Consider the following 25688-nt stretch of genomic DNA (forward strand, 5'->3'; position numbering starts at 1 on the left):
TTGCCTACTATTTGGCACAGGCCAATTTCTACTATGAAACAACCAATGCTTGATTATACTACCCTATAAATTATACTTCAGTGGCACAATGGGGAAAGGGCTTTTGAATCCCTGCATAATCGGTATTTTATTCTTGTAGGTTTTATCTAAAATGTAACTGTTAAAAGGAGGGAGGGAGATGTTGTGCCATACAGAAGGGAAAGAGCCTCTGTTTTCTGTGGTAGAGGCCTCAAAACAGCCTGCTCCCCATCCTTCTGTGGAAGATATTTACATTCAGGTCTCAGTTCCAGTTCCTTCAGAGTGTAAGATTCTTGGCACATGGGCTGCCCTTCCTTTGTGTATGTTGTGCCTAGCAATCTTCTCTAATTGAAGCCTCTGTGAGAAATTGTAGTAACAGACGCAAAAGGAACACTACTGAGACCAAGCAATTGCAAGGATGTACTGCCAAACTGAAGCCACACAGAATATGTTCATCTTTCAGCCACGGTTATAAGGATGCAGACTAAGTGAGGTTAAGTTGCAACCCAAAGAAGGTTAAATTCCCCTAACGCTAGAGGGAGCTGCAGCTGTTCTCTCCTGTTCCCATTGCCTGTCCCTCTTCCAATGCAGTATACCTGGAGCCTACTTGAGATGGTAATTCAGACAAAAAGGAGTTAAGGCCCAATCTTAGATCCACAAAGTAACCTCTGGGAACAGCCCTAAGCAGTAGGGATTCTAGCTTCCAGGTGTGATCTGGGGATCCCCTGGAATGACAGATCATCTTGAGACAACAGAGGCCAATTCCTCTGGGAGACCTGGCAACCTGACTAAGCAGGTCTACTTGGAAATAAGTCCCATGTTATTTAACAGGGCTTAATCCCAAAATAGTATCCTTAGGACTGCAGCCCAATCATGACACAGAAGTAATGGAAACTGCTCCTTAACAAACCAATGTATCTGCAGTAGGAATAACTGCATTTGGCTGCTTGCAGGAAGCTTGAAAAATCACACCAAAAATGACATTTTTCAAAGACCATCTAAATACTACTATTACAAACAGTTTTCACCAATGTATTTGCTTATATCAGTGGAGCCCCTTAAAAGAAAAAAAATGTAATAACAAAACACTTATACTAATTTAGTAGTTTACTAATTCCATATTACAACCATCACAGGTAGTTGTTTATTATTTATTCATTAATTTTATTTGTATGCTGCCTTTCTCCTTATGGATCTCAGGGCAGCTTCCAGTTTGTGATAAATACAGTAAACAATTATAAACCCAAATGGTGGCTAAATAATTCAACATTAAAACAATAGACTTCATTTGCTAAGTAATGGAACATGGGTTGACTGCTCACTTCCCACCAATCAGTGCATTTCCCACCAATCATTTCCAGCAGTGGAAGTGAGTCCTGCCCGCCAATTAGTGGGAAGCCAGGCCAGTGGGGAAGCTTGCTGCTCGCTGCCCCACCGTCCCTGGCACCCCCCCCCCATTCCCCTGTCTGCCCTCTCCCAACCCCCAAAGACCGTCTGCTCTCTCCCAACCCCCAAAGATACCACAATTGGGCATGGTGTGTGGCATATCCTGTTTGGGATTGTTTCTTATGAACATTCAATGTGTTTATATCCTAGGATTAAATCGTGGCATGTTCAACAACAACACTGTGGTACTGGACCTGGCATGAGCCTCCCCATTCCCCTACTTGCCCTCTCCCTGTCCCACCCCCAAAGACAAACCTGATGGGGCATGGGCGGCCAGCTGCCCTCCCACCTGTCCTGGCACAAGCCTCCCCGCTCCCCTGCCTGCCCTCTCCTAACTCCCAAAGGACAAATACTTGGCAGGAAGAGAATTTTTTGAATTTTTGTCTGCATTAATTCTGAGCTCCTAACGATAGAAATGAGGTTAAGGTGGAAGCACAAAGGATGGATTATTCCACAACTCATCAAGCACAATGTTATTTCACATGCATGTGTTTAATTTAATTGAAGCTCATTAGTACAATTTTACATTGGACTCTAGTTAGATCTGTTTCCCCAGAATGATCACATGCTGTCAGTTGAAAATTATTCCCATGGAGTCTACAGAGCTATAGCTGTTGATGTCAGGGACTGCTCAGTATGATCCTGAAACATGTTTGCTTCAATGTTATTCTGACTGAATTCAGCAGAGGGCCACAGCCTTTATCCTTGCAAGATGATCATATAGTCTTTTTGAGATATTTTGTGTTGAAAGAAACAGATACAGGTATGTGTGAGAACACTGGAAATTTAGCAGAATTAAATAAAATATTTAAGACTAGAAAAGCTTGAAGTAAAACTAACTGATTTAGCAGCCAAAACTATGTTGTTCTTTTACTAACACTACATTTCTGCAGATAATACCCTGGTAGAATGTAACAAGCAGAGCTTTAGAATTAGCAGATGTTACACATGTCTCTAAGGAACTAAAAGTGGGCCAAAGTAAAGAATGGCTTCCGAGCTTTGCCTTTAAGGTACTTTCTCCATAAGGTTCCCAGATGCCTTTTGAACATTCAGTAGTGATGTAGAAGAGAGAATTACAGTTTCTTGCACCCCTTGCATGACAAGCTGTGGACTGCTCATATTCTTGTTTCTATACAGCTAGCAAAGGTACAGAAGACTGGGTGATCCTTTGCATCTGAGTCCCTTCCCCAGTGCTTTTAAGAGCAATCTGATTTATAGACTTTCTCATGTGACAACGTACATTCATCTCCACAATGTGATAAACCTTTCCTGCTGGCTCTTGTTAAGCACAAAGACAGGATGGGGCATTTTTTTTCTGACTGGCGACTTATTTGGCATCTTTTACAGTGTAATTCTAGGCATGTCACCTCATAAATAAATCCTACTTTGTCCAGTGGGCCTTTCTGTAAAGTACATGAGCACAGGATTACACTCTTACAGTGAAAGCCTACAAATACTTTCTTGGGAGTAAGTCCCATTGAATAGACCTGAGTAGGATTCTGAGTAGACCTGCTTAGGATTGCTATGTCATCCTAACTGCACAGTATGGTGTAATCCCCCACCACCACAACCACCACACACAGACAAACAAATGTCATTTAGAATGACTGAATAAACAATGGTTATTCAGAAAAGGAGAAGTATTTGGGGGGTGGGAGAAGCAAGCAAGCATAAGATGGTGTCCCAGTTGACATACGAACAACTATCATGATTTTGATTTATATGGACTGTGATTTGCACCTACAGCAAAAACTTGTGCCAGACCAGTCTGGTTAACATCTATGTTCTACCTTTAGGGTAGCCTGAGGCAAAAGAGGTCAGAACTCTGGTGTCTTGAATAATTGAAAGAGCAATTCTGAACGGGCACTCCCGCCCCCCCCCCGCCCCCCCCCCCCGTAGTTGTACCTACCACTGGTGTGAGGGATGAGGCTGCTCTTGGAACAAAGTTCTTAGCCTATATTATTATATAGTTGTTTATAAAGTAGCATGCCAGGCAATCATTCCAGGTAAGGCAGCAGCGCCTCTTTCCACCAACTGCCGCCACAAAAGATTTTGCTCTCTGGATGACAGGAAAGAGTCTCTCCCCCTGTTTTGATCACCACATGTATCTTGCCCTGAGGGGAAGAGAAAGAAAAATGTCATGAAACCTGTAAGTTGTCAGCTATCATTCAGTCTGTGAAAAGCATAGAGGCAGCTACTGTAAGCAACATTTTTGAAGTTCCTTTTTTTAAAAAAAGTAAAGTATGTGGCCTTTGCCATTTGTTAGTAAAGGGGCAACAAATGCTTGGTTCCAATGAATATCCATGATTGCAATTAATAAGTGGGGTTGGAAACCTAGTACCGAAACTGCTTGGCACACTAACATGGGAGTAAATTCTGTTGAAGTTAGTGGCAGTTTCTGCAGAGTAAACTCACCAGGGCTTGCAAGGTGATATAGGACAATGGGGCTCTCTGTGTGTTCTATAAGAGTGGGAATTTTAGCAGGGTAAACTTTTCTCCCTGCATGACAACCTTCTGCTTTCCCCCATCGTTAAAGGGGCAGGATCTCTGCTCTCTTTTGTAGCTGGACGACTTGAGTTGGGTCTTCTAGGAGTAAAAAATGACAAAATTAGCCAGGCTAGGTACAACCCCCCCTCCCCTTACTTCTCTGTTCAAACACATGCAGACATTTTACAGGGTTGCTTTCTGGGACGACTGGATTGTGACCCTGACCCACTGCACCCAGATGCAGATAACCCTCCTTACCCCTCCCGGCGATGTCTCTTTAAAGTCTGCAGAAGTTTCCATCGTAATCCCTCCCACCTGCCTCCCTTGCGCTCCCACTCCCAGCATCCTGACGTCAGGAGGAAGGAGAGTGGGTGCCCACTACACACCCACCCGCACCAAATATTTTAAATTCATCAGGAAGCTGCTAGTAGCCGAGTGCAAGAGAGGGAGTAGGAGGCAGGGGAGGAAATCTGCTTCTTTGCAGGAGGATTCTGCTGGCCACAAGGTAACTGCCTTGCTACAGTGTGGACGGGGGTGCTGGACAAATTGGGGGCCCAAGTATGGAAGAACAGATGGGAGGGTGTCTGAGCTGAATGCGCGATCTGACAGTTATAAGGAAAATTAAACAAAAATAGCTCTCTCGTGGGAGAAAGAAAACCCTCTGGCACAGAGGTGTGGGCATGTCTGCGCGTGCGTAATTTTAGCTGGTCGGGCTTTGGGGTGTGTGTGTGTGAGAGAGAGATGGTGAATGGCTGTCTTTGCAGCTTTGCTTTGCCATTGAAGACTGGAATCGTCTGGGGCTCCTTTCTTCTCTTTACTGTCTCTGTTGGAGGGGAGGCTGCGAAAATGCTATACTAGGAATATGGGGGGGAAGGGTGTGTGTTTTTTGAAGCAGTCACCCGTTGTAGCTCTCAACAAGCCAAAATTGTTATGGAAACAGAGAGGAGATAAGAGGCATTATGAAAGCGGTGGATTAGAGGTCACCTTTTCCCTGTAAAAAAACCCAAAGTGACATTTAGTATGTATTACGTTTTTTTAAAGACTAGTTTATCAAGAATCATTCCCTCTCTCTCCCCTTGGGCACTGTTCTGTTGCTCTTCTTGCTTTCCTTCTCTCCCCCATCCAAACATCTTGCCTCCCAGTTTGAAGGATGTTTCTCTGTTCGGCTCATAAGGGCTGCACTTGCATCTCATTGGATAATGAGGCTATTGTAAATGTGCCTGCTTAACCAGAGCTCCTCCAGAGAGCCAAGCCAAGCTCTGGGAAATGTAACCCACATACCGATTTCCGTATTTTTGGCGTCTTTTAAAAATGCTTGTCTTATTGCAGTGCCTTTACCAAAAAGCCTTGCTTTCCAATTGTGGAAGTGAAAGTGATTTTTGGTCTCAGCTGCATGACTCTGCTACTAATCTAAGCAAGTGGATAAGAGGCTTTTCAAAAAGTATCTAATAGTAAGCAGCATTTGTGCATTTAAAAAGCTACCCTGCACAAGCTTTGAGTCCTCTGAAGATAGCGATAGAGAATAAATACTTTCATAACCCGAGCAAGCAAATGTGGGTACTTTATTCCTATGGTTTGAACATTCTTGGCTGGATGCAGAGTCACTCTCTGTGATGACAGGCAGCCCAGCTCTTTGTTGCTGGGGTTTCCCAGATTAGCATAAAAGCAGGGGTTTTTTTTGAAGGAACATAATTAAGTGCCTTAAAAACCTATGTTCGCTATACACAACAGAGAGACAGCCAATTATATATTAATTACATATATTGCCAGCTGCTTCAAAACAGTTAGGGTCAAGCTGTTTTTATTGGAGCAATGTTGTCTTTCTAAATAGGTTTGGAATTTCTGAGGACTCATAGACCAGAAGCCATGTTTATTTTCTATTTCCTTTATTATTGCTATGAATTCTCTAGAATACTGAAAAGGTGCTGCATATAGCTACGCTGTGTATTTGTGGTGATTTGGTGAAGAGGCATCCACTGAGATGAAGCAAGAATCAGCAATTTATCTTTATCTGAATAAAAATGGCAACCTTCCTCTTTTTCTCTCCTAGTGGATCTTTTAAATCAAGCGTCACATCAAGGGCTTTGAATATGTATGAGAGCAGAAGGAGAGCCTGGGAAAATATAAATCATTTCTCAGTTAGAAACACTATTGAGGACAACTATTGTAACCTATAAAGGGAAGAGCCAAAATGTTTGGAAAAAAAGGATTTGCCCCCTTCTAAGTTGTGTGTATGTGCAAAACAACACGGCCAACAAAGAGCTGGAATTTGTGGTAATTGATTGTTCTAAAAATGCAACCATTCTTTTAAGATAAAAAAGACGCAAGGCAACAAAGCTGGATGGATGGATGGTGAAACCACATGTTTATATAGCATGTGTGGAATGTTTTGCAAGACTAAAGAGAATGCACAAAGAAAATGGTAGGGTTTAAAGATGAGGGAGAGCAGGAATTGGTTCGTGAGGCTTAAAAAATTAAATATGCATGTTGTAGCTCAGCTAAGAATGCTGTCGCTGATTTTCTCTGCCTTAAACATTGCAGTATAGAGGCCAAAGCTATTACTGGTGTGAATATCACTTCCGTGTGAAATAGACACCTCAATGGCATATCTAGAGGGGAACAGATGGGCAGATGACCCAAGTGTCACTTTCAAGCATCATGGAGGGGGGTGTCCTGGGCCAGTCCCCCTGCCCTCCACCTCAGGAGCAAGTGTCCCATATCACTGAGCCTGTCCTGCCAGCTGAGCGCAGCATGCCTAACCCATCCTACTGTGAAAACTCCCACTTGAAGACAAATGATGACAACAACATGAAGCTACCTACTGAGGAGACCTGCAGGCCTGGATCACTCTTCTGCCTTCACCGTGCTGAAGGACCTGGTGGGGTAGTGCTGGCAGCAAGGTGCCCTCCAAAAGTAAGAGAGTGCTGGCCCAGGACACCCCCCTCCATGATGGCCCAGGACACCCCCCTACCTCCCCTCCCATGCATGCCACCCCTCACTCTCTTCCCTCCCTCACTTCTCTTCCCTTGCATGCCACCCCTCCCCCTCCTTCCCTTCCCTTTCCCTCCGCTAGGGTGGGTGGGTCATATCAAGATGCTGGGCCCCCTGCCTCCCCTCCCTTGCATGCCACCCCTCACTGTCTCCCCTCACTCACTTCTCTTCCCTTGCATGCCTCCGTCCCTTTCCTCTCCCTCCCTCTCTTCCCTTGCATGCCACCCCTTCCTCTCCCTCCCTCCCTTCCCTCTCCCTCGTGTGTATGTGTGTGTATGTGTTTCACTTCCACTCGAGTTACTGCCTATGTACTGTTTTCACTGCTCATATCTGGCCATCTGAGTGAACATTCTAAGCAGCACGAACATTCTAAGGGTGACAGTTACACACAGGCAGCTGCATGTCCTTCACCAGGGAGTGCCAGGAAAAAGGCGTTTTACCTGGGCCAGGTGTGAAATTTCAGGTATGTGAACATCTAAAAACACTCTCGCCTGGCTGACTATAGTGGCTGGGAATTTTCAGAGGAATTGGCCCAGCAGTTACTGAGCTATACTTAACTGGGCAGGCAGGCTTGCAGACATGACACCTTCAGCCCTCTGGCAGGCAGGTAGGGGCCCTCAGCCCTTGGGGAGCCTGTTGTCACACACTCTTGCCCACTGACACCACCACCAGCAGTGTGGCCAGCATGGCCTGTCCAAGGCTCTGCTGACCAGGATGCACTGGTACCATGCAGCCTGGCTATGAATTTGGGGATGGGCCGAGGTAGCCTGGCAGAACCCAGGTCCAGCCCAGTGCCCCTGTGAGCTCTTGTGTGGTGAGTGGTAGTGGTAGCAGAAAGCACTGTTGAGGGGCAACCATCTGCTGTGTGGTGGGTGACTGGGGGGGTGTCCCCTTGTGCAGTTTGTGAGGCCAGAGCTGGCTTTGCCCCATGCCCACCTCTGCACCACCACCCCAGCCTTCCTGGGCCGCTTTCCAAACACTGCCCCTCCAGCTTCAGGGCCGTCCAAAGTGTGGGTGGAGGAGAATTGTTCAACTCCTGTGGGGAGTGTTGGCACTAGGACATGCTGGAAGAATGCAAACACCAATCAACTTAATTCAAAGATGGGAGGCACAACTGTAGGGGGGCACAGCAGCCAGGCCTTGGCATTGTTTTATAATGGTAAGCCTCTGTGAGATCTTCAAAGGGTAGACCTTGTTCAGTTTACAGCCATCTTTATTTTATTTTATTTATTTTATTATCATATTTGTATACCGCCCCATCCCCTGAGGGCTCTGGGCGGTGAACAACAAAATAATGTTACATAAACAGTAGTAACAACAACTAATTAATATAAATATATAGCATAATTAAAACATAAAATTACAGCATTCCACTTGGTGTCCAGTATTAAAACTATCAATAAAACCCCTCCCAGAGAGGGGACGGTAGATCTAGGTGTCACAGCTCCCAAGATGTTAAAAGGGAGAGACAAAGAGGGCGCTCACCATCAGTGGCTGGCCTCTCCAAAAGCTCGGTGGAACAACTCGGTCTTACAGGCCCTGCGGAACTCTCCAAGATCCTGCAGGGCCCGGACAGTTGGAGGAAGAGTGTCCCACCAGCCAGGGGCCAGGGCTGTAAAAGCCCTGGCCAGGGTGGAGGCCAGCCGTGTCATTGAGGGGCTGGGAACCACCAGTAAATTGGCCTCTGCCGAACGCAGAGGCTGTGTAGGGACATATGGGGTAAGGCGGTTCCTGAGGTACGAGAGCCCCAGGCCGCGCAAGGCCTTAAAGGCCTTGTGGATGATTTGGAATTCCACTGGGAGCCAGTGCAGCTGGCGTAGTACAGGCTGAATATGGTCATGGTAGGCACCTCCTGTAAGTAAACACGCTGCCGCATGCTGGACCAGCTTTAACTTCCGAATCAGGCGCAAGGGCAGGCCAGCGTAGAGCGAATTACAATAGTCTAGCCTGGAGGTGACCATTGCTTGGATCACAGTGGCCAGGTCTGCTTGGGAGAGGAAGGGGGCCAGCCGTCGGGCCTGACGGAGGTGGAAAAACGCAACCCGGGTTGTATGGGCCATTTGGGTCTCCATTGAAAGAGACGAATCCAGGTGGACCCCCAGGCTGTGAACGGAGGGGGCCGGTGCCAATGAGGCCCCCTCCCACACCAGTGGCTGAAAATTCCCAACCTCCCCCTCGCGGCCTAGCCAGAGGATCTCCATCTTCGATGGGTTTAGTTTTAACCTGCTCTGTCGCAACCAACCAGCAACCGCCTCCAAACAATGCTGCAGGGACGATGGCCGCTCCCCCCTCCATCAACAGAATGAGCTGAGTGTCATCAGCTTACTGGTGACAGATCAGCCCAAAGCTCCGTACCAACTGAGCAAGGGGTCGCATATAGATATTAAATAACAGCGGGGATAAGAGCGCACCCTGGGGCACACCACAATGAAGCGAGCACTTTCGGGAGGCCTGATCTCCGCACCACACTTGCTGACTCCGGTCCCGGAGAAACGAGACAACCCACTGAAGGACTATGCCCCGCACTCCGGAAGCGGCCAGGCGGTGGGCCAAAAGATCATGGTCGACCACATCAAACGCTGCGGTAAGATCCCATAATACCAGCAGCGCCGATACGCCTCGGTCAAGCTGCATACGGAGCATATCTGTGACGGCGACGAGAATGGTCCCCTTCCCATGCCCAGCACGGAAGCTGGACTGGAAGGGGTCAAAAGCCAATGTGTCCTCCAGGAAACCCTGAAGCTGCTCCAGCACCACTCTCTCAATTACCTTCCCCAGAAATGAAAGATTCAAGACGGGGCGGTAATTGGCCAGATCTCCAGGATCTAACGATGGTCTTTTTAAGAGCGGGTGGACCACTGCCTCCTTCAACCCACCCGGAAAGACTCCTTGCTCAAGGGAGCCATTGATAATATTCAACAGGTGGATGTTTTTATTCCAAGAAATATTGCTTGATAAATAACAAGAATACTACTTGACCACAGTTAATCATGCTGAATGAGGTGCTTGATGCAATATAGTCTAACTGTGCAAGATTTTTTTTTTAAATTTGCATATTCTTCCACCGAGAGTAACATGAGCACTAATGAATCAGACCAGATGTCATGGAAAAACTATTGATCACCACTGTATCCACTGGTAACGAATTCCACAATTGCTCATCCTGTAAATACGTACTTCATTTTTTCCTGTCCAAAATCTAGTGCCTGTCAACTTCATTGGGTGCCCACACATTCAAGTATTGGGTAACTATGTCATTAGGTAACTATGTCAATTTTCTCTACCTCATTCATAATTTTATAATCTTCTATCATGTTCCCACTTTAATCATCTTTTTTTTTACTATGCAAAGAAGATCCAAACTGATGCATATTGTCTACCAAGAGTTCCAATGGGGGAGGTTTCTAAAATGTCATGTTCACTGCCAGGTTGAAACATCCATTCTTTAGCTTAAAGAAAACTAATGAAATTTAAGGGTTTTTAAAACGACAGGATTATTGTATTAACTTTAATTCTGTTCTGTGGTGATACTTGTGGAATCTCAGTTGTGTGTTGCTATAACACAGGCAATGTCAAAAGTTGAAAGCATCACCACAAGTCCACTGGTCCTTGAGTATTTTTCATTACTCAACAGCCTGCTTTAGCCTATTTTGTCAAAGGTGTTATTACTTCAGCATGCAGACTTATGTTTATTCAATTACAACATATATTTTGCATATTTTCTATAACAGTCCAGGAAACTTGCAGTAGATTAATATGGTCCAGTGTGCATCAAATTGATTAAAGAGACAAAATTATAACATTACAATCACATCGAAATACATTTTTTTAGGAATGGTAGCTGGTTTTCAAGGAAGTAATGTGCTGGAAGTGGCTAATATTCTATACTTTTCTAAGTATTCTGGATAGTAAAAAATTGCAGTAGTTTTTCCTTCACAGTTATGATTGCTGCAAGTTCAACTTCTACATTGTGGATTGACTTAGGTTTAGATGTTTGTGTGGTATATGGTGCTGTGATGCCCACTGTTGTCCTAGAATACTTTGAGAATATATGAAGCCAGTCCAGTCTGTGTCTTGAATAATGGGCCGGATGTCTTTTGCCTGCTTGTGCTGTCCTTAATCAGCTATCACCACATCCTATTCTGCCTTCTCACTATGTAAATAGCCCTAGGATGTATTCTGATAGACAGCTTTACAAGGCGATTAGACAGATTCGTGGAGGCTAGGCCTGTCAGTGGCTACTAGCCCCAGTGACTGAGTTAATATCTTGTAAAATATGGGCTAGATTAGGATGTGGATCCCAGTCCATCAACTTTTATCCTTGACTTGGAGAACGTTTGAATAGGTTAGGGTGGAACCCCATGAAACATACCACTGCTGACACTGTACATTTATATTCAGTGTACCTCCCTTAAGCTAATTCCTTACTACGTACATGGGTCCATTTGCCCCTGAGGTTTGGTTAAATGAATCAGCCTTCTATAGACTTGCCTCAGACCTGAATGCATGTCTGGAAGTGGGAATCGCTGCTATTCAAAGTCTGGCATGACATGAGCATCATTCCAGCAAGTAAGAAGAAATCCAAGTAAGCAGGTGGGGGTTGCAAGTTCAGAAGGCCACTCTTTGCCAAGAGCTCAGTTTCCTCCTCTTCTTTGATGCTAGGGCAAATTGTCTCTTTTGAGAGAGAGAGCTGTTTTTTTGTTCCTTCCCCATTCCCAGCATGACTGATTCTGTTTTTCTGGCCTTGTGGTGTTGTGAGTGTAGCAGGGCATTAGTCACTGTGCTGCTATTTTTCGCTGCAGGGCAGACTGAGGGGTGACACCGAGGAGCAAGAGAAGTGTAGATTATTTAGGGATTGTGGTGGCGTGAGATCACTCAAGTAGAGAATCTGTGTAGCCTAGAAATGGCAAGTAGTGTAGCTAAAACAGGATGATAGAATAATCCTCGCCAGTGATGAGAATGCTAGAGATTCAAAGGCTAATATTTGCGTCCATAGACAAGCTTCCACCTCTTAATTATCTTTGCAGCACTGCATGGATAATTAGAGTGGTTCACAAAGACTGAAGTGTCTCTGCTGCAGCTGCAACTGGGGAGAGCTTCCTTTCTTCAGCATTGTGGCCAAAAGTGACAAACTCATAATGTCCTAGGAGGAGGAAGGCCCAGCAGGCACCATTGGGTGATGGAATGTAATTATCTGGATTGAGCTTTGGTATTTTTGTCTTTTTGGCAGGGGTGTTAAAGTGATCTCTGGGTTCAGGCTGTTCTTGCAATTAGAAGAAGGGTGGCGAGACAGCCTCTTTGTTAACAGCATAACAGTCTTTCTGCACAGGCCCTTGTTCTCTTGTTGGGGATGGTGAACTAACCAAAGACTGAAGTGACAAGAAGGAGTTGTGTGCAGCAGAAATGTTTAAGAGGCAGAGCTGAACAACAGTGTTGAGAAGCAGACACAGGTCAACATAGAAACATTAATGACGAATGGCCACACTACAAAATCTTTTATAATTTATAGCGCAATCTTAAACAGTTACCATTCCAAGTCCATTGAAGCTGCCATACATTGTATCAGGCCATTGGTGCAACAAGATTGATATTGTCTTCTCACACTGAAGTTGTTTGCGTAACCGGCTACCTGATCTTTTAAATTTGTGATGCCAGAGAGTGAACCTGGGACCTTTAGGACAGTAGTGAGTTACTACTATGGATATTGACTTCTTCCATAAGTAACGTAGAGTTGTGAGTGGCCATGTTCACTGAATATATGAGAATAGCTTAGGACAGATGAAAGTTTATGATTTGATTCTATGCACTCAAGCATGAGGCTTTAATTGAGGGTCTGGCCATGAATTTCCATATGGTGGGTGTAGTAGATTTTTGTATTTTCTGTACCACCGGGAGATATATTATGTCAGATTGATAGACTGGCAGTTTATCTAGACTCTATTTTAAAACTAAACTGAAAGCGCTATTTATTTTGTCATGAAGAAGTTGGGTTTTTTTGGGATCTTTCTCCTTGCATAGTGAGCTGGGATCACTAATTTTTTTAATGTGCTGCTTAATGCTACTGGAAAGCATCCCCAGGTGTTGGCTGCCTGTGAGGAGCTGGAAGGCAACTGTGGTTGGTCACATATTGCTCTTCAAGGTTCAAGTCAAGAGTGTGAGTGTTTTTGTGATTTCTGTGTTTGTTGCCCTCAGCTTTTTTGAATGCTCATTTGGCAGAGTGCCAGGCAAAAAAAATCTTTAAAATAAGTGGTCCTTGAGTCGAAGGGGTGTTGGATTTAATGGGATTTTGATATTTGGTACAGTATTCTTTTCTTTAGGGAAGGATTTTCAGCAGAGATGCACAATAAAAAGTACAATTGCTAATCGTTGTGTCACAGTGTTTTTTCTTGACATTATGCTTCCATTGCAGAGTTATTGCATTTCACAGGTCTTGATATGCTGTAGTAGGGGAAATAATTTCATTTCCCCTGGTAGACTATCCATTGTTTGTGATTTGGTACATCGCTTGCAGATACATGAGTGTCACAGGCAACCAACAAGTATTCATCATTGGTCTGTACTGTAACTCAGTTGTTCCCCCCATAAATACTTGTGCCAATTGTTACTCAAAATGGTGGGAATCTGTCCCTTTTAGAGTGGGGAATTAGCAAGAGCAGGCTGTTGTCTTAGCAAAAGGTTGGGCAAGCTCAAGATCTTTGTTGCCTATGTATATCAAAGCCAGCTTTTGTATGAAATCTGCAGGAGAGCAAAATAAAGTTTCACAAATTTATTTAGGGATATTAGGGTATAATCAAAACAGCAAAAAAACCACACACAGTCCTAGGATATAATCAGTGTTGACAGGATAGGTTTGGAATAGAAGAAGATAATTTGGGGAGTGCGAATTATAGTCAACTGATCTTTGAGCGGAAAGGTGCAATGAACAGAGCTGAGCGACCTGTGCTAGCTCTGGTAGAAGAAAGAAAAACGTGTTGGGGACAATATCAACAGACAGAGAGGTGTCCAAAGATATTGAGCACTGACTACTAGGAGAGGGGAAAGAGGGGGAAAAGGGCCTCTTATAGGGGAAAAAGGGCCCCTCAGGACTATGTAGAGAGGGTCCTAATCTCTCAGAACAAAGGTGAATCCTGCCTTTCTGGAGAAAGACAAGAGGCAGACATCAACTTGAAGTGTTGAGTCATTAGTCTAATGCAGGGGTCTGCAACCTGCAGCTCTCCAGATGTTCATGGACTACAAATCCCATCAGGGGCTGATGGGATTTGTAGTCCATGAACATCTGGAGAGCCTCAGGTTGCAGACCCCTGGTCTAATGGTTTTAATGCTTAGCCCAATGGGCTAAGCTGGGAGCATCCAGAGTGGGGTAGAATGCTGCGTCAATCATAACTATAAAACAATGGCAGTATAAATAAGGTGGTCGTTAGCAAGGATTAGTCAGAGGCAGAGGTTTTTGCGTTAATACAATACTGGCATTAACAAGTCCTTTGTTTTCACAGGGCAGATAGTCCAGGGCTGGAGATGGGAATGCTTTCCAATGCAGTGGCATTGTTTTCTCTTAACCCTGGCTCCTTCCGCACATGCAGAATAAGGCACTTTCAAACTGCTTTCAATGCTCTTTGAAGCTGTGCGGAATGGCAAAATCCACTTGCAAACAGTTGTGAAAGTGGTTTGAAAACGCATTATTTTGCGTGTCCGGAAGGGGCCTTTGTTAGGAAGGGTGTGAGGCTGGTGTTCTGTAAGCCAGATATGACCAAGGGCAAGTTCAGACAGTCTCTCACTGTGTCCTTGTGGGTCCTCTAGTCAATGCAGAGAATGGGCTCTACATTTTTCCACTCCAAATTAGCAGGATGGGTAGAGACATTGTTGTCATAAAACAGAGCCCCCATCCCCGCCCACCCACCATGGTTTGGTCTGGTAACACACTTTAAGTTGCTTTGTGTAAATTCTTTTTAAAATGTTGAATAGCCAAGCAACTTATTTCTTCAGAAGGGCAGCTCACTCTCTGCTCTGCTCCCACTACTGATTGGCAGAATTGCAGCCCCAAATGCCCTGCAATGTCTAGATTTAGGAAGAAGCATGACTCTTAGGAGGAACTTGGATGGATTAGAATGGCAAAGCTTGTAAGCAGACTGGGGGTGGGGAAGACCCTGATGCTGAAAAGTTGTGGCAACTGGAGAATAAGGTCACAATGCTTCACTCTGATAGCACAGATAGTTGTGAAAATAATAAATAGAAAGAAAATATTAGCAACCATACATATTGGGAATAACCCAGAACTCTGAATGTAGCTGCATTAGTGTTCTGTTTCTGTAAGTATACCTTCCTAAATGTAATTTGTGTTTATGAAAAGCTTAGTTATCTTGTTTTATACATTGACTGGGATCAGAATGCTCCTAACTAGAGAGGCTATTCTAGTTGTATGATATTAAAGGGTGAATATCAGTTTTTTTCCTGAGGCATATGGTACCCTGTCAGCAACAAGATTTAAAAACCCTCCTTAGTACATGCTTATGAGTGACATGGGAAGTGCTTGTAATATTATTGTTCTTATAAGCAGCCAAACTACAATAGCGTGGTTTCCATACAAAATTCCAGCTACCGGTAATCCTTGCTCTCCTCAATTTGTGATACGCTCTGCAGTGGCAGAACAAGATATTGCACCCATGGGAAACCTATAGGTGCCACTTTTTCTTGCTATCTCCCATTGGCTGGTACTCTTGTGATAAAGGAGAACCCTGTATTCTGATTGCTTGGATTTACTTTGGCTCCCAAAGGTGACTGAGAACTTCATCAAGCAGTGCCATTCTGAGCCATAGCTTCAAAAATGCTCCTGGCTGTCCATCAGATAACTAGTCATGGTTGGTGGTCCACCAGAAGTCTTCTTCCTACCTTGCATTTCACCTTTTGTATATACCACTCCTTAGCCAGTGGATGAGCATAATTTCATCCTCTTTTGCCCTGCTTACTAATAACTGCATGAGAACAAGATACTAGGAAGTCTGTAATAGAAGTTGTTTTACCCTTTCCATCTTGGGACTTGTAGAGGTCTGGCTATCCCTATTTATAGGTATCAAGAATCTGCTACATTCCTTTGGATGCTTGGTTTTTCCTCTTTGCTTGGCATGATATATTGAGTTCCAAGGCTGAAAATACTTTCTCACCTCTTTCCCACTGATACCACTTCTCTCACTCCAGGAAACGGCCACATCATGTCATCTGATCAGACTTCCCATTCTACCGTACCACCTCTCCATTCTCCAAAGTCACCTGTGTGGCCTACTTTTCCCTTTAACCGGGAGGGAAGCAAGATCTGTGAAAGGGGTAACCACCTTCTTCGGGACTTACCTAGCCCCCTTCCCACCAAAAGAACCCGAACATACTCTGCGTAAGTAGTCAGACTTTCCATGTCATATTCAAGGAAATCGAATGCGTGCGGGAGGGGGTGACAATTTTTCCAGCTATACTTCCTTACCAGGCACCATCATGTCTGTTGTATCCTTTGAGGCCCTGCTGTACTGATTGTACTGAAAGCCAGCACAGTATAGAGGTTAAAAGCAGGTGCACTCTAATCTGGGAAACTGGGTTTGATTCTCTACTCTGCCACTTGAGCTATGGAGGCTTAACTGGTGAGCCAGATTAGTTTGTTTACTCCAATACAAGCCAGCTGGGTGACCTTGGGCTAGTCACAGTTCTTCGAAGCTCTCTCAGCCCCTCCTACCTCACAGGGTGTTTGTTGTGAGGGGGGAAGGGCAAGGAGATTGTAAGCCTCTTTGTAACTCCTTACAGGAGAGAAAGGGGGGGGGAGATATAAATGCAAACTCTTCTTCTTCTTTTCTTCTGGCCCCTCAGCCACGATTTACAGAACATTCATAGCTTGATGGGAGTTGAGTCTTTAGGTGGGCCTTGAGCTCTGAAGCAAATTTTCCTGAACCACAACTGTTGACAAACCCTTTCTCATGATGAAAATTTCCCTCAACATTCTGATTTACTGATGTGGAATCAATGAGTTTTAGCAGGGGAGAAAGTACTGAATTTTGCAGGTTAATGATACAATGTGGATTTAAGCCATCAATTTATAAAATCATCCTCTGTTATGTTTCTAAAGTGAATTGTGGAAATGTTCATAAATAAAATTGTTTTTGTTAATTTTAATTTTTTATTGTATAGTTTGAAATTTCAGTACATTTATACAATATATGAATTCTTGTTTACATATTCCAAACCATACTTCCCCCCTTTTTTCCCTCCCGCCTCAGTTTTCTTTCTCATTTAAGTAAGCAGCAATAAATAAAATTGTTGAGACATGACGAGCTCTGAATTTTCACATCTGTTCCACCTATAGTGTCAACTGTGGAGGAGGAGTAGAACTGCAACACTGTTTTCCAGGAGCAGCTGAGTATCTTGTCAGCAACAAATATCAAACCAGCCCCAACTGGTGTTCATCCTTCCTTCTCTCTCCTCTTTCCATCTTCTAGGACAGCTCGTGCCTCTGCTGGCCCTGTCTACAAGGGTGTATGCAAACAGTTTTCACGGTCCCAGGGCCATGGTTTCATCACTCCAGAGACTGGTTCAGAGGATATATTCGTCCATGTCTCTGAGTAAGTCCCAAGGAGGGGGAGTAGAATGCAGAAGCTCTCATGTGTCTGTGTTTCTGCATGATGATGTGCTGGAACAGTCAGTGGTCATTTTCTTCTTACATCGACAGCACTGTACATACCCTTTTAGTGGTCCTCTCTTTGAAGGTCCCCATATCATCTGAGGGACCTGCCGCTCCCTTTCTGGGAGGGTTTTAGTGTTGGACACAGGATGGTATGTTGGAATGCTGTGTTTTAATGTGGGTTTTAATTGTTTTAATCCTAATAGAGCTGTATTTGTTATTATACTTATATTTATGGCTGGAACTATGCTCGATTGTATAGATTAATATGTTGTGCACCGCCCAGAGCCCTTCGGGGGAGAGCGGTACACAAAACTAAATAATAATAATAATAATAATAATAATAATAATAATAATAATAATAATAATAATAATAATAATAATAATAATAACCATATAGAAGCTGCTATACTGTACTTTTGCATTACCAGAATTCTGATGGAAGTGTTTAATGCATGAGTTCAATGGATACTTAAATTATGATTGCTTGAAACATCATATAAGGATGGTTCAATACAGCCTCAATACTGGCCACTGGTGGGAGATGGGCAGGTAGGGTTGCCATATCCAGGTTGGGAAACCTGTGGAGACTTGGGGATGGAGCCTGGAGAGGACAGGGACATCAGTGGGGTACAATGCCAAACAACCCACCCTCCAAAGCATCCATTTACTCCAGGGAAACTGATCTCTGTAGTCTGGAGATGAGCTGTAATTCTGGGGGATTCCCAGGTCCCACATGGAGACTGGCATTCATAAGCCTAAATGCTGCTTTATCATAATATCTCTATTGTATCTGCCAACTTCTGCATATTTTTCCTGATAATCTTATTATACCTGAAATACACAGACCACAAGGAAATCCAGTTTATTTATAATTTTCAACTAAACCGATGTGGTGTACACACCATTTGGGTGAAGTACACCGCACTATGGTCCTCCATTCTCTTCCTCTGGCAGAACTACATCCAGTCCAATAAAGATAGCTGCTTGGTGGCTCTTCATATATATTTGATCCCTGATTTGTGAGGGCTAGAGGTATTCTTAATAGACTTTTAAATATCTGAAATATGAATGAGAGGAATTCTAGATAAAACAGGATAATGAAATGGCAGGAGGGTTTACCGTTAAGTTAAAATTGCCAGAATATGCTTTCCTAATTATGGAACAGGAAGTGAATTGTTCCGATTTCTTTTTAGGCAAGCTTTGGAATGCCTAGTTCAAGGCATCATGCTTTAGAACTGAGCACCAGAAGGAACAATAAACTTTTGTCACATCTACTTTAGAGGTTCACAGCAGAGTAGACTGAAGAAATGGAATAGGTTTTCTTGTAAACATTTTGTAGGTGATCAGGGAACGATGAACTTCCAGAAAAATGTCTTTTAAAAACATTTCTTGATACCAAGGTGCTTTATGACATTATAGAATTTTTTCAAATGAGTGTGCTTTCAGAATACATCATCTGTACAGAGATGTTTACAATCTTATTTTCAGATTGTAGTTAGAACTTATTCTACTCTTATGGTGAAGAAAAAACTCAAAACAGTTTACACTGTGTTTCCAAGAAATCTTCCAGGCACTGATCATGCCCCAAACTTGTGTTGCTTTAACAGTGCAACAACATTTTGTTCTTAAACACTATTGTTTGGGCCTGTTTTTCTATCTAGGGTGCATTCAGACATCTTACTTAACCATGACTAAATAAAAATGTGTCTGAACACTGCTTGCTGTTAGGCTTGCACGTGTTGCTTCTCCTCCCTTCTCTCATAGAGAATCACTATTCAGAATTAACCTGGATTACCCACAATGTATGAATATAGATTAGAATCCCATTGGGGCAGGGCAGAGAACTGAACACAAGGCTTAGAATCCTGATTAGTGTGTGTGTAGGGATAACTAACAGTTAACCAATTAAAATGTTTAATTAACCTTAATTAAGATATTTTAAGTGTTACACTTTGCAGGCTTGAAGGCTGCAGTTGGATGGAAGTCTCAAGACCCTTGCGAATCTACAGTGACTAAAATTCCTGGGGGATGTTACAACTACGAACTGGTTTTCAGATTGTTCTTTGTAGATGTTTCCTTCTTTCATGTCACAGAACACCAGTGATTCTTCATTGTAATTTAGTTTGGAATTCTGAAATGTTCCTTCTTCCTTTTTTCTTTTCAGCATTGAGGGGGAGTATGTTCCAGTAGAAGGAGATGAGGTCACATACAAAATCTGTCCCATCCCACCAAAGAATCAGAAGTTCCAGGCTGTGGAGGTGGTCCTCACCCACTTAGCTCCACACGCAAAGCATGAAACGTGGTCTGGTCAGATAATTGGCTCATAAACTGCTTTTTTGCTTTTTTGAAGCCTACGGGCCAACTTCACCAGGAAGTGGAGTTGGGTGGTGGTGTGGGTGGTGGAGCAGCTGCAGGAGCAATGAAAGAGAAGCCAGGTTGGCGATTCTTGTTTTCAGTGTGACATGTTTGCGTTTATATTTTAGTCTTTTCTAACATGGACCTTTATGTTTGTAAGTGTGAAAGGTGACATGCAGGAAGTTAGGAAAGAGCTGTGGAGCAGACTTCCTCTTTTGTGTCTTAATTGTATCTATTTGGGCAAATTCAGTCCTATTTTGTGTTTGTGTGTGTGTTCATCCAAAAAGTTTGGTATCTTGCGGCTGCTCTAAACACATTAAAAAAGATCTGTCTGTAATCCTTGTCCTTACAACACATATTTCCATCGATTTCTCAAGAGCAGCTGGGACCAGACAGCACCCATTCAGTATGCATTAAGTTCCCTACTTGTCCAGAATAGGTACTGAGGAGATCCAGGGACAGTTCTGCTTGGTCTGAAAGTCTTGGGACTGTAGTGTCTTCCAGAACCTTTCTTAAATGGTGCCATCTGCTGAGAATGTGTTTGGTTTCTTATACAAGGGAGGAGCCAGGTGATTTCCACTTAGCCCAGCCCATAATGGCACTTTTTTGGATCTCATTTCCTTTTTGCCTGAACCTATTGATATGGTCAAGTGGCTTTGGTGCCATAACATGTGAACTTTGGGTTGTTGTTGCTGTAGTGATAGTCACTGTTTTTTCACTTGTATCACAGACATAGCTAAAGTAGGCAGTACAAAGCCAGTAGAAAGAATACCTCAAAGAATAAATGTGATTGATGATCTTTTCCACTGATACAATACAGAGAAAATACAGTTTTGATCTTCTTGGTCAGTCAAGGGGGTGGGAAACAAAAGAGATGGTAAAGAATGGGCATTGGACATAAGGGGATTCTGATATTAGAACTGGTCTTGGAAAAGTCAGATTTTACAATCTTGCCATCCTCCAAAATGTGACATGAAGCACTTTGTGCCAGGTTGGTACTCCATGCTTTGAGACTATAGAGCAGTTTAGGTGCCTGGAGAGAAAACAGGCATTCTTGTAGTTGTCTACATCTCAGTGACTCCACTAATGGATTAAAAACCCAGACACATTTGAATATTATGTGTAAAGTTCTGTATGTCATAAACCCTGTACAAACATTTTCCTCTGAACACAACTGCAGAACTGTGGCACAGAATTCATTCTGTTTAAGTACACAGGCAGAATGATCAAGATGCAGAATATCAATTTGAAAATAATTCTAGAGCTCTTCCAGGACAAACTGATAATTCACTAGTACCATTTGCACAAGCTAAATAATCTTTTTCAGTCCTGCAAAGAAAATTTTTAAAAAGTGAAATATACCCTTCATCTGTGGCTTTTAAAGGAGAAAACCTTCATATTGTACCCTACTCTTCATAACATGACTCTTCTCCCTTTGTACTATCACACAATAGAATTTGGTTTCAGATAGTCCCAGTTTTGGCAATGTTTTGTTTCCAGTTTGCTTGACTTTACAGATTTGTGACAGTAGCATAGCTGTGATAGTATAGATATAGTTCTCTTCTGTCCAATGTAGTGAGCTCCTCTTTCTTCCACATTACTTTTAGAAATACAGTATAGTAATTTAAATAATGATTTCCTTTAGTCACCATGGATAATAGTCACTGATGGACCTCCTAGCCATATCCTCCATGAGTCTATCTAGTTCAATTTTAAAGCCATGTAGGGTAGTGGCCATTACTGGCAGTGATTTCTACAGTTTAATTACTCAAGGACTGGAAAAAATACTTTCTCTTGTCAGTCCTGAATCTACTGCACATCAGCTTCACTGGGTGCCTCTGAATGACAACATTATGGGAAATCCACGTGCTTCATCCCATTCATGATTCTCTAAACTTCTGTCCAATTGCCCCTAAGCCATCTTCCTTTCTAAACTGAAAAAGCCTTAGTCTTTTCAGCCTTTCTTCTTTAGAAAGGGACTCCAACTCCTTGCTTAACATGGTGGTTGCCATCTTCTGAACTTTTTACAGTTCTTCAGCATTTTGAGATAAGACAACCAGAACTGTGTACAATATTCCAAGTAAGTCTGCACCATAGGTCTATATATAGGATCACAATATTGCCCATTCTATTTTCAGTCCTTTTCCTAATAATCCCCAGCATGGAGCTTGCATTTTTGTTGCTGGCATACACTGAGTCAACATCTACTATCCATTTTTTCCTGTCGAGTCACAACTGTCTTATGGTGACCCCATGGGGTTTTCAAGATGTTCAGAAGTGGTTTGCCATTGCCTGCCTCTGCATAATGACCCTAGACTTCCTTGAAGGTCTCCCATCCAATATTAATCATGGCCAACCCTCTTTGGTTTCCAAGATCTGATGAGATCAGGCTAGCTTGGGTCATTCAGGATCAGGACTATCCACTACAACTTTAAGTTCTCTTTCCCTCTCCAGTTAAAAGCATTGGGGAAACATAAATTGGGGTCTTGCCATGTGGGAAGGAGTGTTCATCTGGGCTGTTCTTGTATCGGTCACAGACAACCTGGAACTCTACTGCAGACACCTTAACAGGTATCTGTGTGTTCTTTCTGTGGAACAAATAGCTGCTCTAGAAGTATCATTGGTTTTGGAAAGAACAGAGAAAGGCAGGGTCAAGCCCTTCATAATTCAACCACAATTAGAGGGGATTGTAACTGTGTCAAAGCCTTTAAAAGCAGGACATCTAGGAACAGATCTTTCATAATCATGACAAACTTGGTCCCAAGGCACATGGGTCCCCTGTGGAAGCATTGGTGTACATTTAAAAGCAAAACAAACAGTAACCTTAACATGAACGAATTTTTGCTAAAATATTAGCCCACTGTAGTGATATTTGAAATAGCCTGGAGTGACTGGGATGCATTGGTTCTTCCTTCTAGGCTGTGTATGGTGGCTTTGGACAGTGGAGTTAGGCACACGAGAACATTTTGTTCTGCTACATCTCCCAAGATATTGCCCAGCATTTTCATCCTTAGTAGTATTTTCTAGTTGTAGTTTCTGGATGCTGCAGATACTATTTTTCCTTTGAATGGAATCTGCTTGGGCTAGTTCTACTTTTTGCATCTCCCGCATCCTTATCTGTTGAAATTGTGTGTAGTTCTGAAGTCAATATGGGTTTTGTGAGAGATGGAAGAATGGGGTCCCAAAGGGGCACACGAGTATACAGGGTTATGATTAAAGCACAAAGTTTTCTAATACTAATCTAGACATTCCAAGTAGCAAAACTCTCTAGGGTAGAGTGAGCATGTGATGAGTCTGCACAGGAATGGTCCAGCAGTAGCTAGCCCCAATCTAAGGTCCAGTGAATTAGGATATGTCTGTGCCAATGCTATCTCTATCTGTGACTGCTCCCCTTCATGGAGAATGTGAAGGCATATCTTAATTTAACCTGATACCCAAGAAAGAGATGCCACTGTTCCAAGGGCTCATGAGGATGTTTAAGTGGAAGTTGTCCATCTGCAGTAAGTGTGCATGTGAAAGACTGAGGATTTGTGGAGGGGAAGTACAGTATTCTAGAGCCATGAGAATGAAGTTGTTGTATTTAAAGTTGTGTTTTTATGTGTGTTTTGTTGGGGGTTGGAGGCTAATATCCATCTGACTTTCACAGTTCACACCTCTGGGACTGTAGCCCATAGAGTTAGTGTCCTGCAATTAGAGGTCTTCATATGTATGAAAGACTAACAACTAGATTAGGATGTGTACTCTTAGGTGTATGGTATATCTAGCAGGATATCATACTTCCTCCAAGGGCACTTCAGTTCAACACCACAATGCCTAACCAGTACTATGGGAAACTATATGTAGAAGTGCTTGGAGAAGGCAGCACCTGTTCAACTGGGGGATTGAACAAAGTCCAAAATGAAGTTAATTTTTCTGGGAGAAGTTGCTTCGCTCTCTTCCCTGCTTTCACCAGCAGACAGGATGGCAGAGGATTTTTTTGCCTTTTTTCTCTGGCCACGTTTGGCCCCTAGTTTTCTTCCCAATTGCCTTTATGTGAAGAAGCATTAAAACGTTACTTTCTTCATTAGCTGTGTGAAATAAAGTCTAGGAAGATTCTGCCATGTGAATGTAGTTCTGCTCTTGAAGTTAAACACAAATGAGTGGCTTTAAGCAGAACTGTTAAGGGCAGCCAAGTACATTTTGGAAAGTGAACAAAAGTTCTCTTGTTTCCGAGACTTCTGTGTCCCTCCCGTAAAGCAATCTGATGAGTTATGAACATCTTATTGGCCCCTTTGAACAGAAGAAGGAACATTCAGTTACCTCAGGGCTGGAACAGAGATGACCCGGGATACCTAACTGGATCTTCTTGTTAACTTGGAGGCAGTCATGGTATTTTGATACTTCCCCATTTTTAATTCCCTCAAGGTGCTATTATTTCTATGAGAGAGGGTGTTTGTGCCCCCGCTCCCCATTGGCTAATACCAATTTCAGGCAAGAATTTAGAGAGTGGAAATGGCATGGCATTAAATATCTCATCAAATTTTCTACTCTGCCTGAAATCAGAGTCACCTCCCTGCCCCCCCCCCCAGCATTTTCATGACAAAAAAAATATAAGAATGAGAATCAACCGTCTCCTGCATCATGTCTGTTTTGATTTTTAGAGTCCAAGTATACTTTAGTGCTGTGGATAAATCTGTATGGGAAACAGGTACAATTGGAGTGTTTAATAGAGCTTTAAACAGATGCGCTCTTGCTAGAGTCTTTTGGACCTTTCTCCAAGGTGCAACTGCTTTCTGGCACCAGTGAAGGAACAAAGAAAGGGTGTAGAGGCAGCCATTTCTCCTCTCTCTGCAGTGTATCCAGACCCCTATTTATGCCCTGCCTCCTGTGATAGCTACGGGGCTTCTACTGCTGGTCTGCTTATATTAAAGCAAGGTGCAATATCAGCTGGAGTGCCAGGAAATGGTGACTTCTCTGGGAATGCTTTTGGTTCTTTCAGAAATAACCTTGTTACCTATGGAGTCTTTTGTGTTTTTACAACTTTAGTGTGGTCCTTACCTGTTTGATCCCATGTTGACCTTTGTAACACTGGCAATAAACCATTTAAGTGACTTTCCTGTTTTGCTTTTTTTCCTTTTGTAAGGTGGTTCTTTGGAGCACAAGAATGATATCAAAAGGGAGTGCCTGGATAGCTTTGACATGGAAAAGTGTGTGTGAGGTGGTGGTGATGGTGTCCGGTGTCCTCTCATAAACACCAACATGCTAGCCATGTGTACAAAATGGTACCTTCTTGAAACTATACCAGACCTCTGGTTCCTCTTGTATAGTACTGTCTGCTCCAAAGGATAACAGCTTTGTAAAGTCTTAGAATCATAAAATGGCCATACAGACCATCTAGTTCAGTGGTTCTCAACCTTCCTAATGCCACGACCCTTTAATACAGTTCCTCATGTTGTGGTGACCCCCAACCCTAACATTTATCCATTTTACAGATGGAGAACACTGATGCAGAGTCTTAGGTGACCCCTGTGAAAGGGTCGTTCGACCCCCAAAGGGGTCCCGACCCACAGGTTGAGAACCACTGATCTAGTCTAACCACTTGCCCAAAGCAGAACCAGCCTTAAAGCATCCCTGACAAATATTCATTCAACCACTGTCTGAGGACTTATTGTACACAAATGGGAAAAGGGGATTGTGCAACCAAAGTATCAACAATCCACAGTTTGCCCCAAAATGGCTTACAGTCCAAAAACTG

General features: G+C 43.3%; 1 protein-coding gene and 1 long non-coding RNA gene across 2 annotated transcripts; one reads left to right on the forward strand and one right to left on the reverse strand.

Moving 5' to 3' along the window:
* Window positions 1-1937: 1937 nt before the first annotated feature.
* Window positions 1938-4316, reverse strand: LOC125435807. The gene is made up of 4 exons (XR_007244923.1): window positions 4210-4316; window positions 3880-4050; window positions 3374-3578; window positions 1938-2189 (listed from the first exon to the last, which is right to left on the reverse strand). It is a non-coding gene; the product is annotated as an uncharacterized LOC125435807 (long non-coding RNA).
* On the forward strand, window positions 4275-25045 carry CSDC2 (cold shock domain containing C2). Its single transcript, XM_048502209.1, has 4 exons — window positions 4275-4456; window positions 16135-16324; window positions 17415-17537; window positions 19764-25045. Exons 2-4 carry the CDS (start codon window positions 16149-16151, stop codon window positions 19924-19926), a joined length of 462 nt encoding a protein of 153 aa, XP_048358166.1. The 5' UTR covers window positions 4275-4456; window positions 16135-16148; the 3' UTR covers window positions 19927-25045.
* Window positions 25046-25688: the final 643 nt, after the last annotated feature.

Source organism: Sphaerodactylus townsendi, linkage group LG06 (assembly GCF_021028975.2).
Source record: "Sphaerodactylus townsendi isolate TG3544 linkage group LG06, MPM_Stown_v2.3, whole genome shotgun sequence".
In the NCBI taxonomy this organism is placed as follows: domain Eukaryota; kingdom Metazoa; phylum Chordata; class Lepidosauria; order Squamata; family Sphaerodactylidae; genus Sphaerodactylus; species Sphaerodactylus townsendi.

Coding starts and splice junctions, on each gene's coding strand:
- CSDC2 (XM_048502209.1), top strand. CDS start 16,149: ATGTCATCTGATCAGACTTCCCATTCTACCGTACCACCTCTCCATTCT. Junction 16,325..17,414: donor AGAACCCGAACATACTCTGC/GTAAGTAGTCAG, acceptor TCCATCTTCTAG/GACAGCTCGTGCCTCTGCTG. Junction 17,538..19,763: donor ATATTCGTCCATGTCTCTGA/GTAAGTCCCAAG, acceptor TTTTCTTTTCAG/CATTGAGGGGGAGTATGTTC.